Source organism: Giraffa tippelskirchi, chromosome 11, assembly GCF_054371585.1.
Source record: "Giraffa tippelskirchi isolate mGirTip1 chromosome 11, T2T-mGirTip1v1.2.pri, whole genome shotgun sequence".
Taxonomy (NCBI): domain Eukaryota; kingdom Metazoa; phylum Chordata; class Mammalia; order Artiodactyla; family Giraffidae; genus Giraffa; species Giraffa tippelskirchi.
The window spans coordinates 3367007-3381832 of NC_137285.1; the positions used below are offsets into that span (position 1 = coordinate 3367007).

The 14826-nt window shown below is 55.5% G+C and overlaps 1 protein-coding gene and 1 long non-coding RNA gene across 3 annotated transcripts; one reads left to right on the plus strand and one right to left on the minus strand.

Moving 5' to 3' along the window:
• Positions 1-2092: 2092 nt before the first annotated feature.
• LOC145526565 (uncharacterized) lies at positions 2093-13839 on the minus strand. The gene is made up of 3 exons (XR_014068990.1): positions 13586-13839; positions 2925-3193; positions 2093-2650 (listed from the first exon to the last, which is right to left on the minus strand). It is a non-coding gene; the product is annotated as an uncharacterized LOC145526565 (long non-coding RNA).
• Positions 9287-14485, plus strand: GAL3ST1 (galactose-3-O-sulfotransferase 1). 2 transcript variants are annotated; one of them, XM_081542543.1, is made up of 3 exons: positions 9287-9321; positions 12158-12297; positions 13075-14485. In XM_081542543.1, exons 2-3 carry the CDS (start codon positions 12167-12169, stop codon positions 14216-14218), a joined length of 1275 nt encoding a protein of 424 aa, XP_081398669.1. In that variant the 5' UTR covers positions 9287-9321; positions 12158-12166; the 3' UTR covers positions 14219-14485. The 2 variants fall into 2 exon arrangements, with proteins under 2 accessions (XP_081398669.1, XP_081398670.1); XM_081542544.1 differs by having other exon boundaries at positions 13078-14485.
• Positions 14486-14826: the final 341 nt, after the last annotated feature.

Consider the following 14826-nt stretch of genomic DNA (forward strand, 5'->3'; position numbering starts at 1 on the left):
TTCCATTGAAGATAAGTTAAGCAACTAGAGTAGCCGCCTCCTTCCTCCTCCCCGGAGCTGGGCTGCCCTCACCATCACCACTCCACCCCGTTCCCCAGGCACCCTCGAATCCCCTCCGGGGCCGGGAGCTCGGCCGAGCCTCAGGGTCCGGCGGCGGGACAATGGCTCCGTTGGCGCATCCGAGACAAACGCGCCTTGTTGGGCCCGCGGCGGGGGCGCGACGCTGCGCCCCGGCGCGCTGAATGCGGCTTCTGTGCGCCTGGGGCGGGCGCGGAGGGCCGGGGAGGGGGCTGGGGCCCGGGGCACCCATTGGCCGCGGCGCCGGGGGGGCCGGGCCAGGCTGGCGGCCGCACCTGGCCGGAGCGGGTGCGGCGGCGGCGGCGGCGGCGGCGGCGGGGGCGGGAGCATGGTCCAGGCCCGGCCGAGCGGGGGGACCCGGCGGGTACGCCCCGCCGCCTTAGTAAGCGCCCGGGCGGCGCGGCCCGTGGCCGAACCTGCTCGCCAAGCCCGAGAAGGACCGGGACAAGGTATGTCCTGGGGGCCCGGCACCCACCACCAGCTTGCGACCTGCCTCAGTCTACCCCCTGGGGCCCCGGCCCGCGCTGCTCCACGCCCCGGAACTGGGGCAGCGCGCGCCGGACTCTAGACGCGAGAGGTACTCGACCGCTCCAGGGTCCGTGCGCCCTTCCCGGCTGACAGAGGGTGGAAAGAGTGGAGCCTGATGGGGAGCAGGTTGGTGCTCACCCGGCCCTTGATTCTTCCCCGGCTCCTGTTTCCAGGGTTTACCCAGTTCCTGACTTGGGGTGGGTGGGGCGGGAGCTGGGCTGGAGCTGGGTGTTCATTAATCATTAATCCTGGACCCGGTGCCAGAGCCCTGGGGGAGGAGAGGCCGGGATGTTCCCTCTTCCCACCAGCCCTCCCCAGAAGAGGGGCGGTCAGAGCAGGGGCTGGGCCTCAGGATAAAGCCTGGATCCCCCCTGCCTCCTCTACCACTTAGCGGGCAAGGCCACCCAGGAAAGACTCGGGGGACTGGGACAATCTCTGGTGTCCGGGAAGCGTCCCCTAGCTAACCCAGCAATTCCCGTGTTTCCTGGACCAATGCTCAGAAAGGGGTCCAGCTTGGTCTGCCCGCCTTGGTACCAAGCCAGTGCTTTGGTAACAGCACAGAGAAAGGCTGCAGTCCCTTCCCAACGGGGGCCCCCTTCCCACCCGCACAGAGCAGGAGAGGTGATGGGCACACATCTGACTGCAGTAACCAGGGCAGTGGGAGGGAAGGTGAAAGGGCAACTGGCCCGACACCTGATCACCTGGGTTGCCCAGGTGACAGGTGCCATGGAAATCCTCAGGAGGACGGTCCAGATGGTAGAATCCAACCTCTCCCTTTACGAAGAGGGTGACTGACCTAAGGCCCAGAGGGCAAGGCCATGGGCAGGGCTGAGCCCAAGCAGCCGCTGTGCAGCTGCACTGTACCTTACCCCTCGGAGGAGCCATCATTACTAACCCCGTGATCCCAGTGGGGACACTGAACTTCAGGGAGATTCGGGGACTTGCTCAGGGTCACAGAGTTCAGATGTGGCTAAACGGACTCCAAATTCAGAGACGTGCCCGAGCTCCCGTTTCAGGACCCCAGACTTGCTCAAGATCTCTCTCTCCTCTGCCCTTTTTTGGGGCCCTAGCCTCTTCGAGCTGCCATGGCTGCCCCCAGCCCCCAGCTCAGGACCCCTCCCCCGCGTGTCCCCCTAGCTCCCAGCTCTGCCTGACACTCGGGGGGTGGGCAGGCTGCTACCCCGGGAGCACAGACAACAGAGCCCTGTCCCCAGCTGCCACCTTGGGCCGCTTCCTCCCTGCTTCTCAATCGGGCAGAGCCCAGCCTGAAGGAAGCGCCCTGCGGACAAAGAAGGTGCACGCCTCTGGTGCATCCCTCGTCTGATGGGCGGGGTCTGATACTGGACGGCGTGGGTCCAATCCAGCAGGGGAGGGGTGTGTCCCTCCCTCTGGGCTCCAAGGGACTTGATGGTGTCACCCCGGTGAAAGCGGCAATGATTAACCTGGGAGAAGGATATACAGATGTCGGGATTCCAGGCACGGCAGCAGGCTTGTGAAGGGTTTTATGTACCCCTCGGACTGAGCGAGGAAGACAGACCATCCCCGTTTAGGAGCCGTACCCCACTCCAGGCAGGGGAGGGCATGAGGGAGCAGAGCGCCCACAGGGGTCAGCGGGCTGGGATCGGGGGATCGCCCGGTGAGGAATGATGGTTCAGAGGAAGTGGGGGTCCAGAGGAAACCTCTCTCCTGCCCTCCAGCCCCAGGGCAGCGATGAGGTATGGCTTGGGCACCCCTAGTAATACTGATCCCAGTAATGCCCAGACTTGCCATGGGACCCCAGGCAAGTCCTTCCTTCTCTGTGCCTTGGTTTTCTCAGATGTGAAATCTGGGACTTGGGGACCTTGGCTCTGGAGCACGGGAGGTGTGTGGGTGCTGGGGTGGGGAGGGCGGCCCTCCAGGAGACCACACTGGCGGGTGCTGCCTCTCCTGCCTGGTAGGTCTAGAAGAGTCACGATGATAATCCGAGGTGTGTGCGAAGGGCTCCGCATGCCCCATCCCGTTTGAGCCTCACGGAAGGTCGTGATATCCTCATTTGGTAGAAAACCTAGGTTCAGAGAGGGGAGGTCACCTGCCCAAGGTTGCCCAGCTGGGGAGTGGTGGAGCCAGATTTCTAGCCAAACCTCTCCAGGATTAGTGAGGCAGGCGGGCAGATCCAGGGCACTGTGCCTAGCAACTGCTCAGCTCCTTTTGAAAAACCTTTTATTTTACATATTGTTATGCAAATAAGTGCACGACATCCCTATTTAAAAAAAAAAAAACGTTTCAGTCACGCTAGTAGGTACAGAGGATGATGGTACTACCAATGCCTACATACTCACCTCCGGAGTTCTCAGGAGTTCTGAAGCTGATATAGAAGGGACTGACCGCTGGGTTAACCTGTGTTTTCCCACTCTTCAGTTAGGGCTGTTTTGGGGTGATTCAAATCTGTCATCAGGAGGGCTGGTGATCTTGTTTGGACAACGTAGGAAGACCTGTGGGCGGAGCCTCGCGTCCCCGATGTCACAAAGCTAGCAGGTGACACCAAAGGTTATCTGTTGAGGTTGCAGGTGTGGTTGCCTTTAGGAGTCATGGAAACAGGTGACTGACTCTGCAAGATAAGAAAATCTTCTGAGTCATCAAAGTACACTGACCTCTTCTTAATCAGCTACCAGACCCCATACCTAGCTGCAGCCATCCCCCCAGCCAGGCGGGGGCGGTAGGAGCAAGACGTCAGGGCTCCTTGACTCGTTCGGAGCTGGTTCTGCAAGTTGAAGTGTCTCTCTGGCAATCTTCCCCTTCTCTACTCCAGCACTCCACTGCAGAGGGTCTCAGAGAGGAAGCTTCCAGATTCTTGCAAGTCAGTCCCCTAGCGCTCCTGGATGGAGAGCCAACCTCTCCATCTGGCCCTTCAACTATGTGGCTTACACTTTCCAGCTTCTTCTCTGCCCCACACCCTTGCTGCCTCTCCCCTGCTTTTGGACACTGAAGTTCAGAGAGGGCGGCCTGCCTACCAAGGTCACACAGCGAGGTGGGGCATGGTTCAGACCAGCCACGGTTCCCTCCTCCTCCAGCCAGACGGCAGTTTTTCAAAATGGAAATATCGTTATTTTTAATTTTTTTCCAGAGTAATACAGGCTCTTTATAAAAACAAAATAATATGTGTATGAATATGTTTGTGTGTGGGGATGTGTACATATACGTGTGTAGATAAGTATTTTTTTCCCACTTCATTATATGTTACAGACATCATTTTCATGAATACATATTGGATCATTGGATGCATGTCACATAATACATTCTGTAAAATATTTATTCATTTAGGTGGTGGCGAGTCTTAGTTGTGACACGCAGGATCTTTGCTGCAGTGTGTGGGCTTCTCTCGACTTGTGGCACACAGGCTCTGGAGCACGAGGGCTCAGAGCCTGTGTGCTTAACTTCCCTGCGGCATGTGGGATCTTAGTTCCCCGGCCAGGGATCAAACCCGCATTCCCTGTATTGTAAGGCAGGCTCTTAACCAGTAGACCACCAGGGAAGTCCCTGTCACACAGTATTTTCAACCATCCCCACTTGTTGGAGACTTAGGTTGTTTCTGTTTTGCTCCTTCGCTAAATACTACTACAAGGGCCATCTTTGTGCTCTGTCTCAGATCTCTCGTTTTTCCTCTTTGAACAAACCCCCATAGGTAGAAGTATTACAGAATATGGAATATAGTTCCCTGTGCTATATAGCAGGATGTTCATCCATTCTATACATAACAGCTCTCATCTTCTAATCCCAAACATCTCTCACTTTAGAAAATGCTTTTATTCATGTCTTTTCTTCACACTTCCCCAAACTGCTTACCAGTTCAGTTCAGTTGCTCAGTCGTGTCCGACTCTTTGCGACCCCATGGACTGCAGCACACCAGGCCTCCCTGTCCATCACCAACTCCCGGAGTTTACTCAAACTCATGTCCATTTGAGTCAGTGATGCCATCCAACCATCTCATCCTCTGTCATCCCCTTCTCCTCCCGCCTTCAATCTTTCCCAGCATCAGGGTCTTTTCAAATGAGTCAGTTCTTCACATCAGGTGGCCAAAGTATTGGCATTTCAGCTTCAACATCAGTCCTTCCAATGAATATTCAGGACTGATTTCCTTTAGGATAGGCTGGTTGGATCTCCTTGCAGTCCAAGGGACTCTCCAGAGTCTTCTCCAACACCACAGTTCAAAAGCATCAATTCTTCGGTGCTCAGCTTTCTTCACTGTCCAATTCTCACATCCATACATGACTACTGGAAAAACCATAGCCTGGACTAGATGGACCTTTGCTGGCAAAGTAATGTCTCTGCTTTTTAATATGCTGTCTAGCATATCTGCTTATCTAGCATATCTGCTTATCTAGCATATCTGATTTTTAATATGTTAACTGCTTACCAAATATATCACAAATCAGAGTAATGTTTTATATCGTAGTTTTTGATAAAAGCAATAACAAGATCCAAAGTGCTTGAGATATCTTTCAAACCACAGCCATGGAGACATATTTCTTAATTACTACATCAAGATGCTATTGTTTTATTGAGTTGCCCTTGTCTCAAATGTTAAACTCTCTTGACCTGTTATTGTGTTGTAATTTAAAGAGGAATTTGCTTTGAATCAGCACTCATTGGTTTTTCGATATCCTATACCATGGCTCAGTGGGTAAAGAATCTGCCTGCAATGCAGCAGAAACAAAAGATGTGGGTTTGATCCCTGGGTTGGGAAGATCCCCTAGAGAAGGAAATGGCAACCCACTGCAGTATTCTTGCCTGAAAAGTCCCATGGACAGAGGAGCCTGGCAGGCTAAAGTCTGGAGGGTCGCAAAGAGTCGGACACAACTGAGTGACTAAAAATGTCCACACATACCATTTACACTTTACGAAGCCTTAATAAAACCAGTAGCATATAGGAAGCTGTTCAGACTGTTATGTCTCTATTGTAGTGAGTTTTAAGTTATGGGTCACTCATCAACTGAAAAACTGGTTACTAGTAACTTGTTTTCATGTCCAGCCTCTAGACTAATTTTATGGGAGAGGAAAATGTACATTTCTGGGACCAAAACTGCATACAAACTGAATTGGTGTTGACAACAGGATTAGAGTATTAGCATGCGTTTGCATCTTCAGAATTTCATCTGTTTTTCTGGATATAAATGAATATATAATAAAAAAGTAAAAGTCTAGGTTATACTACACTGAAATTTCCCTCTATCTTTGCCAATTTATTTTATGTTCTGTTCCCTTGAGCATCACTGGATCAAAAGGTTCCTTAGGCATCTTCTATCATTCCTCAAATAATTCCTAACAAAATTCTTATTGGGTGATCACTCACCATTCTAAAATGAAGTTTTTGTATGGTCAGTGCTTGTGGACGTCAAACCCCAGCTAAAGGCCAGCTAATAAAGAACAGTATGAAAATTAGTTGAATCAAATTAATTGAATAAAATTATACAATGCACTGTATACACTGGCTACTAGAGCAGGGTTGTTGTCAAACAGAAAATGAAGTGATCAAATTCCAAGTAGAAATATTAAGAGCAGAAGCAATGAATAGATTTTCCCTTTATGGTTGGCCTCAATCCACTATGACAAGAACGATATTTAGAAATATGAAAATTTCAGGTTTAAAAAAAAAGTTTATTTGGCTGCACCAGGTCTTCATTGTGGCATATGGGATCTTCGGTTGCAGCATGTGGGATCTAGTTCCCTGACCAGGGGTCGAACCTGGGCCCCCTGCACTGGGAGTATAACCTCTTTGCCGCTGGACCACCAGGGAAGTTCCCAAACTTTCAGCGTTTAATTTTTCCAAAACTCTTATGTTACTGATACATGTGTGTGTAAATGAAATATTTACGTGGCTCTTCTTCCTGGGTTCCCACTCCTCTCAATTTCACTTCTTGCTCAAAAGCTTGTGCCTCCACTCCCACCTGGACGAGGATCTTACATCTTCCCCTGCCACCCCCCAACTCTGGGCTTGTCACTTCCTCTCCTTGCACCTCAGCTTTCTCGTCTACAATGAAGTGGGGGATAAAGAGGGCTCCCTGCAAAGGTTATGAGGGTGCATGATGCATGGCAAATCCTGAGCACAGGACTAGACTCTGGTCCAGAGTCCACGCTCATAAATCTCTGTGTCTGCTATTTGATGCCAGCCCTGGACCTGGCTCAGCCCCCAGGGAGAGGAGGACTCGGGGCTTCCCTGTGCTCCGTGGATGCTGGGTGGGGCCCTGGGGGAAAGAACGTCAAGAGCGCAGGGTCAGATGCCTGCTGCTCCTTCGGGGGCACTGGCAGCTGCTCGGTTTATGCAAGTGCTCGCTGTGGCATCACTGACTATCACAGTAGTGATTACTATCAATTGATGGTGATACTTGGGTCCCTAGAGCCCCATGCATGGGCCATGGTGGGGGCTCTGGGCATCAGTGCTGAAGGAAGGATTTGGCGTGGTGTTGGGGGACCCTCTGTCCATGAGCAACGATGAGCAAGGACGAGAGAGTCCAGTGCCTGGGCTGAGCCTGAGGACCCCTAGACCTACCTCTTCCTACAGAGACTTTGGGAAGGATCAGCATCTCTGATCAGCCCAAATCCCTGGAGGCTGATCCAGGGGTGTCCCGTGCCACCACCTCACCTGGGTTGGAGGCAGGAGAGGCAGCATTTCTGTATCTTTCTGATGAAGAACCTGGAGCTCAGAGAGGTGAAGTCTCATCAGACTCGTCCTCCCAGCCCTGCTCAAGTACTTTGCCTCCAGAGGACCGTCCAGGTTGAGGTTCTGGCTCTCTCGGCTCTCCCAGCTTTTAGACAAACCTTGGTCTCAGGTTGTGCCTTGGGCATCTTTAAGCCCTAGAGTTTGGTTAAGTCCGTGTTTTGACCCTGGTTCTGTCTGCTCATGGCTAATTGTGTGACCTTGGACAGGTGAATTTACCTCTCTGAGCCTGGGTATCTTTACCTGGGGAGTGGCTAACGATTGTACCTGACTCAGAGGGCAGCTATGAGATTTACATGAGATGTGATTGGGGAAGCAATTAGCTTCCCTACTCACCTGCCTTCGTGTCCCTCCCATGGCCTTCAAGCCAGTCCCAGGCTCTCTGCAGGGCTCTGCGGCTACTTGTGTCCTTGGGCCAAGGACGCTGGGGACCTTGCTGAGCCCTTGGATAGAGGAGCTGCCCAGCTGCTGAGGTCCAGAGAGGGTCGGGGACCACCCAGGGGGCAGAGGGCCAGGGCAGCACCCGCAGTGTACAGGGACATGCCACCTGCTCTCCCCAGGGAGGGAACTCATGAATATTCACAGCCGCTGGAGCAAGAGGGAACCAGCCAGCACACTCCTGGGTGTCATTGGAGCGTTCCCGTTTCCCAGTGACCGCAGAGGCAGCCTGGGACTCAGACGTGGCTCAGGCAGGGAGAGGGAAGGGGCAGCCAGACCTGGCCCCAGGTGAGTGCATGTTCCTCTGCCCTGTGCACGGCCCCTGGGGGAGCAGGACGCCCTGGGATGGAGGCCTGCCTGGTGGTGACGCCCTAGGCTGGAAGGCTCACCATCCTGGGCTTGGCGTCCCTGTGTGGACGCTGCAGAGGATGAGCCCCGTTTCCCTTCGTTCCCTGGAGTGTGCTGGTCCAGCTGAACAGGAGGACTGCTGGGTCTGTCTGGGAGCCAGCTGTCGGCACAGATGGAGGACGATCTGGCCGGGGTAACCCAGAAGGACAGGAATCAAGGGGGCAGGGTGGGGAGGGGGACGGTCTGCCCTGAGTGCCCAGGACTGTCCCACCATAGCTGAGAAGGGAGACTCGCGTTCTAGTCTTGTCTTTGCTACTGCTGTGCCGTGTGGCCTTGATGGGGGCTCTGCCCTCTCTGAGCCTCAGCCTTCTGGAGGCACCGTTTTCCAGGCTGAAGGCCAGGAGGCTTGGGCCACGCTGCGATTGTCCTTGGTACACCGTGGCCTTAGGCTTCCCTGATGGTTCAGTGGTAAAGAATCTACCTGCCAGGAAACACGGGTTCAATCCCTGGGTGGTGAAGATGCCCTAGAGGAGGAAATGGCAACCCACTCCAGTATTCTTGCCTGGAAAATGCCACGGACAGAGGAGCCTGGCGGGCTACAGTCCACGGAGTCGCAAAGAGCTGACACGACTTAGCAACTAAACCACCACTACCTCATGGCCTCAGACTTGGGACCATTGGCTGCCTGCAAGCCTTGGCCTTCTGTGATGTCCAGCTGTGCACACCCTCTCCCCACGGGCTGGGGCTGGGCCTGCGGCACGCCGGGCAATGGCTGCCATGGACAGCCGGGAAGATGCACATTGCAAGCCAACAGATCAGAGCTCGAATCCCAGTTCTGCCCCCTGCTTTGCAACCCAGAGCCTCAGCTTCCCCATCTGCAAGATAGGGGTGACAGTAGGGTCTGCCTCCGAGGGTAGCTGGGTGGAGTCAGTAAGACGCTCTGGAGAAGCCCCCATCCCAGGGTCTGGCTCCTAGAGGGGCTCAGAAGTGAAGCCAGAGGGTGGCAAGGGCCCCAGGGCCCAGCATCTGGCAGGGCAGGGCCCGGCTGGTTTTGAGGAAGCCAGAGTGGGAAATGAAGAAATGAATGAGGGAAGCCCTGATAGGGGTCAGGGGGCGGGCCTTGGCAGGGCCAGGCAGAGCCTGATTGGTGGTCCTGGGAGGCTGGTCTGCCCCCTGCTGCCTGACCTCACCCAGAGCCTCACCAGCAGCCTCCCTGAGTTCTGGAAGGTACCCTGGTGAGTGGGCTCCTGAGACAGGGGTGGGCCCTGGGGGGAGTGGTTCAGAGGGCAGCAATCCGAACCCCTCCATATTTTAAAGTCATAGAAACTGGGGCCCAGGGCCCCACTCAGGGCTTGGGCTTGAGTCTGAGGTTCTGGCCCAGCCCAGGACTGCCCTGTGGGACACCGAGGAACAGGAGGCCAGTGGGGGCGCTTGAGGTGGGGGGCAGATTTGCGCTTGGTTGGCAGGGGGTAGCCTTTGTCCAGGGGGACCCACCCCGAGGATGATGAGGACAGGACTTTGGAGCAGGTTCCCGCACTCTTTGAGCGATAACTATGTGCTAGTCACTTTGCCTGCCCCATCTCTGGGGGGTGGGGGTGGGAGAGAGCTAGCACGGCCAGCTTTCTCATTTTACAGATGAGAAAGTGAGGCTCCAAGGGGTTCCTGTGATTGAAACCCGGGCCCAGGGCTTCTGGGTCAGCACCTCCCTCTCCTGAGGCCTCTCTGTGACCAGACCATCGCGAGCTGACTTTCCCCACCTTGCAAGCTTTATCTATTCTTTAAATATAGTAAATACATGTTATTGCCTTTTTCTGATTAAAAAGCAATATATGCTCTTTAATAAAGAAATGCAACCCTTACAGAAATGCAAAATATAGAAGAGTATTTCCTCATATACCCCTTCCCTAGCTATGCAGAGGATACTACTGTTAAAACCTAGACTACGCCCCTCCAGGGGTTTCTTTCTGGGCCTGCGTATATTTACTATCACCCATATGGATTTGGGGGTACAGTGTCCCAGAACTTTCTTTTTCCACGTTAGTAGGTCATGGTGTTTTTGAGCCAGTCCATTCAGCGCTACCTTTTCTTTTTTTTCTGTTAAAGTGGGTACAGATGCCTCCATCTGGGAATGGGCTTTGGTGTGTGCAGTGAATTCCCTGATGGACAATGAGGTGGTTTCTTTTTTCTGTCCAAACTGCCATGAACACCTTTACTTGGGTGACTTTGCCCAAGTCTTTCTGAAGAAGAGTTAGAACTGGGAGGGTTTCTACAGTCTTCCTTTGAAAGGAAAACCCTCCAGAAACACTCTCCTTCCCTCGCGACCCTGTCCACTTTGCCCACCTAACAGTGGACAGAGATATGTCCTTGTCACCAGGGAAGCCAGGTTCCCTCTGGCTAGTTTTTTTCCTCTGCAAATTGCTTCTTCATGTCCTTTCCTGTGAGAGAATTTTCTAGATGATCAGCGGGGGACTCAGGGACTGGTCAGGTAGGCCTGGAGTGCCCCTTCTCTGGAAAAGTCTGTGGGTGCCTCCGGTCACTCTCCCAGGGGTTCTCCTCCAGGCTGGCTGGCTGGCCTCTGGCCCCAGGGTCAGTGGTGACGTGCCAGGTGTGTGATCATGGGCAGCATGGGTGACCTCTCACGGCCTCCAGCTCCCGGGGCCCAGTGCAGCACAGAATGGAAAGTTTGGGACCTTGGCTTTGCAGCTAAGAGGCCGTGAGAAGGTCCCTGAGTCCCAGCTCTGTCCTGGACCCCACGGCTCGGCCTGAAAAGCCCCCATTTCAGCTCAGGCCTCAGCCCCCTGCTGACGGGGTCGGACACAGTCAGACCTAAAACCTAGCCCCCAAACGAAAATCCAGGAAAATGAAAAGTGAAAGTGAAGTCTCTCAGTCGTATCCGACTCTTTGCGACCCCATGGACTGTATGTTGCCTACCAGGCTCCTTCGTCCATGGGATTTTCCAGGCAAGGGTACTGGAGTGGGTTGCCATTTCCTTCTCCAAGGGATCTTCCCAACCCAGGGATCAAACCCGGGTCTCCCGCATTGCAGGCAGACACTTTACCATCTGAGCCACCAGAGACTGAAAAGTAAGACCAGGCTGCTGCTGAAAAAGGCTGTGACCGAGGGAGAATTTCAGGGTGAATGGACCGCTCCAGCTCCTGGGCTGACTGCTACTCAGCCTGAGGTCACAGACTGGTCTCAAGGCGCACAGGTGTCCCTGTAGACACAGTCCAGCAGTTCCCTGCTGAGGACTGGAGCACTCATCCGGCCACTGGACATCTAGTTAAATCTGATACTCAGAGCAATACTGAATAATTTTTAGTATAGGTATATCCTAGGCATTATTTGGGACACACAGATAACTAAAAAAAATTGTATTTGTTGTTCATCTGCAATTCAGACTTAACTTGGTTGACTCAGCCTGCCAGCAGCTGGACAAGAGGCAGAAATGTAGGCAGAGGCCTGTGTGATCTGAGTCCTCTCCTTCCTCACTCTGAGCCTCAGTTTCTCCATCTGGCTCCCCGACAGACCCCATGGGCACGGGGACCAGTGTGGAGAGATGAGGAGCTCAGCCGCTCACTGGATGGCTGGGAAGGGTGGCCGGGAGGCCAGGCAGGCTGGCTGAGCCCTCAGAAAGGTGAGGGCCCCAGGCCCCAGGGCCCTCTCTGTAGACACCCCTGGCCCAGACCTGGGGATACAGGGCGCCAGGAAAGGGTCTTCTTTCCCTTGTTTTATTTAGATGATTTCATTATGAAGCCCAGAAAGGTATACAAAAAAATAAACTAATAACACCCATATACCCACCGCTCAGCTCACAAATGGAAACTGACCCGGGCAGCAGAACCTCCCCCCTGCCACTCACCCCCATCTTTCTTGGCACTGGCTTTGTCCACCACGTCCATCTGCAGCCCAGTGTCTTTCTGTCCTTATCTGGACTGCTGGGGGGGCCACAGAGCTGGCAAAGGCAGGTCCCAATGTTGAAAGGCCAGCCAGGCCTGGGATGGTGCTGAGGGCTCCCTGGGGCCAGCCTCCTGACACATGCCCTATTCTGCAACCCCCACCCACCCCCTGCAGGTGTCTGAGATGCCGCTGCCGCAGAAGAAGCGCTGGGAGTCCATGGCTAAGGGGCTGGTGCTGGGAGCACTCTTCACCAGCTTCCTGCTACTGCTGTACTCCTATGCCGTCCCCCCGCTGTACACTGGCCTGGCTTCCACGTGAGTGGCTCTGCTGGGTGGCCGAGGGCTGGGGGTAGCGGAGGGTTGGCTCCCACTCCAATGACCAGGGCTACCTCCTGGGTGGCCACCCTGTGCTCTGCATCATGCTATGTGGGGCAGAAGTCCTACTGAAGGCAGGGGAACTCACTGTGGAATCCTGAGCCTCAGTGTCCTCATCTGTGAAGTGGGTGTGCTAACAGAGCCGGATATGGAGCATAAGAATCAAATATCACCATCTGCATGGTGGGCTCCAGGGGGGCCAGGAGGTGGGGATGACCAGTCCAAGAGCACTCGCCTGGCACAGGCCTGGATTCAAATGGGTCTGCCTGCCTCCAAGCCTGGCTCCTAACCATGAGGTCATCCTGCCTCCCCACAGGGCTGATCACCTACCCAAGCCTGTGCCCTTAGTTGGAGGTATTAAGTCAGACTAGAGGAAATGCCCATTTTTGCATACAGGGTTTCATGTGGTCCAGCCTAATACGAATTCATGATAAATGTACATCACAGTGGCCACGAATGAGACTTGTTCTTGTCCTCACACCAACACCACAAAGAGGGTTACTGTCCCCATTTCACAGATGAGGAAAGTAAAGCCAGACAGGCCAAACCACTGACCTAAGCCTTGCAGCCTGGAACGCAGGTCCATCTGGTCCCCGGGCTCCCCGACCATGGGGAGTCCCCAGGGAAGCCCCCCACCCCCAGCCATCTGCTCTGTAGACTCGGGGTGGAGGGGCCGGCAGGCCGAATCCTGAGGCTCTGCCACCCTTCCATCCCCAGCAGGACCCCCGAGGGCGCGGCACCTTGCTCCCCGGCCCCGAGTGAGCCAGAGGCGCCCACCCCGGCCAACGGCTCGGCGGGAGGCTGCCAGCCGCGGCGGGACATCGTGTTCATGAAGACGCACAAGACAGCCAGCAGCACGCTGCTCAACATCCTGTTCCGCTTCGGCCAGAAGCACGGGCTCAAGTTCGCCTTCCCCAACGGCCGCAACGACTTCGACTACCCCGCCTTCTTCGCGCGCAGCCTGGTGCAGGACTACCGGCCCGGGGCCTGCTTCAACATCATCTGCAACCACATGCGCTTCCACTACGACGAGGTGCGGGGCCTGGTGGCGCCCAACGCCACCTTCATCACCGTGCTCCGCGACCCTGCCCGCCTCTTCGAGTCCTCCTTCCACTACTTCGGCTCCGTGGTGCCCTTCACGTGGAAGCTCTCGGGCCGCGACAAGCTGGCCGAGTTCCTGCAGGACCCCGACCGCTACTACGACCCCCGCGGCTACAACGCCCACTACCTCCGCAACCTGCTTTTCTTCGACCTGGGCTACGACAGCGACCTGGACCCCGGCAGCCCGCAGGTGCAGGAGCACATCCTGGAGGTCGAGCGCCGCTTCCACCTGGTGCTGCTGCAGGAGTACTTCGACGAGTCGCTCGTGCTGCTCAAGGACCTGCTGTGCTGGGAGCTGGAGGACGTACTCTACTTCAAGCTCAACGCCCGCCGCGCCTCGGCTGTGCCGCGCCTCTCGGGCGAGCTGTACCGGCGCGCCACGGCCTGGAACGTGCTGGACGCGCGCCTCTACCGCCACTTCAACGCCAGCTTCTGGCGTAAAGTGGAGGCCTTCGGGCGCGAGCGCATGGCCCGCGAGGTGGCCGCCCTGCGGCGCGCCAACGAGCGCATGCGCCGCATCTGCATTGACGGCGGCCACGCGGTGGACGCCGCGGCCATTCAGGACTCGGCCATGCAGCCCTGGCAGCCGCTGGGCGCCAAGTCCATCCTGGGCTACAACCTCAAGAAGAGCATCGGGCAGCGGCACGCGCAGCTCTGCCGGCGCATGCTCACGCCGGAGATCCAGTACCTGATGGACCTGGGCGTCAACCTGTGGATCACCAAGCTCTGGAAGTTCATCCGAGACTTCCTGCGGTGGTGACGCCGGCCCCCCGCCGGCCTTCCCCCTGCGGCCCCTCCTGGTGCCACCCCAGTCCCTGGGGTGAGGTGGGGCCGTGCGCAGGGGTGCGACCAGCCAAGGACTGGGCCCACCGCACACAGGGCCTAACTGAGATCAGTATTTGACTAATTAGAGTTTTTTTTTTTAATTAAATCCCCCTACCCTCCCCTCCAAAAAGAATGTTCTATTTTCTGGCTCCCCTTAAGGGGGAGACTTCAGAAGTAAAAGAATTTGATGCGTTTTTGTTAATCAGCCTCAGTGGTGCTGACTGGCGCGGCCCTGGTGTGTGTGTCGGGGGTGGGTGACTGGTGGGGACTGGGGGATCCCAAGGGAGCGCAGTGGGACCCTGTGGACAGAGCCCAGGGGTTCAGAGCCCAGGCGTGGGGCAGAGTTTGGTGTGTATCTGTCACATGCTGAAGCCCTTTGTGGTTGAAGGACTCCCATGAGGTCCCGAGACCTAGAAGATCGAGTGTGAGTATGTGTGTGTGCGCATGAGAGTGACAGGGAGGTGGCGAGCACTTAGCAGGCCCTGGATCCAGGCTAAGGGTTCCTCGTGCAATCCCATTGGTCTTCACAGTAACCCTTTGAGA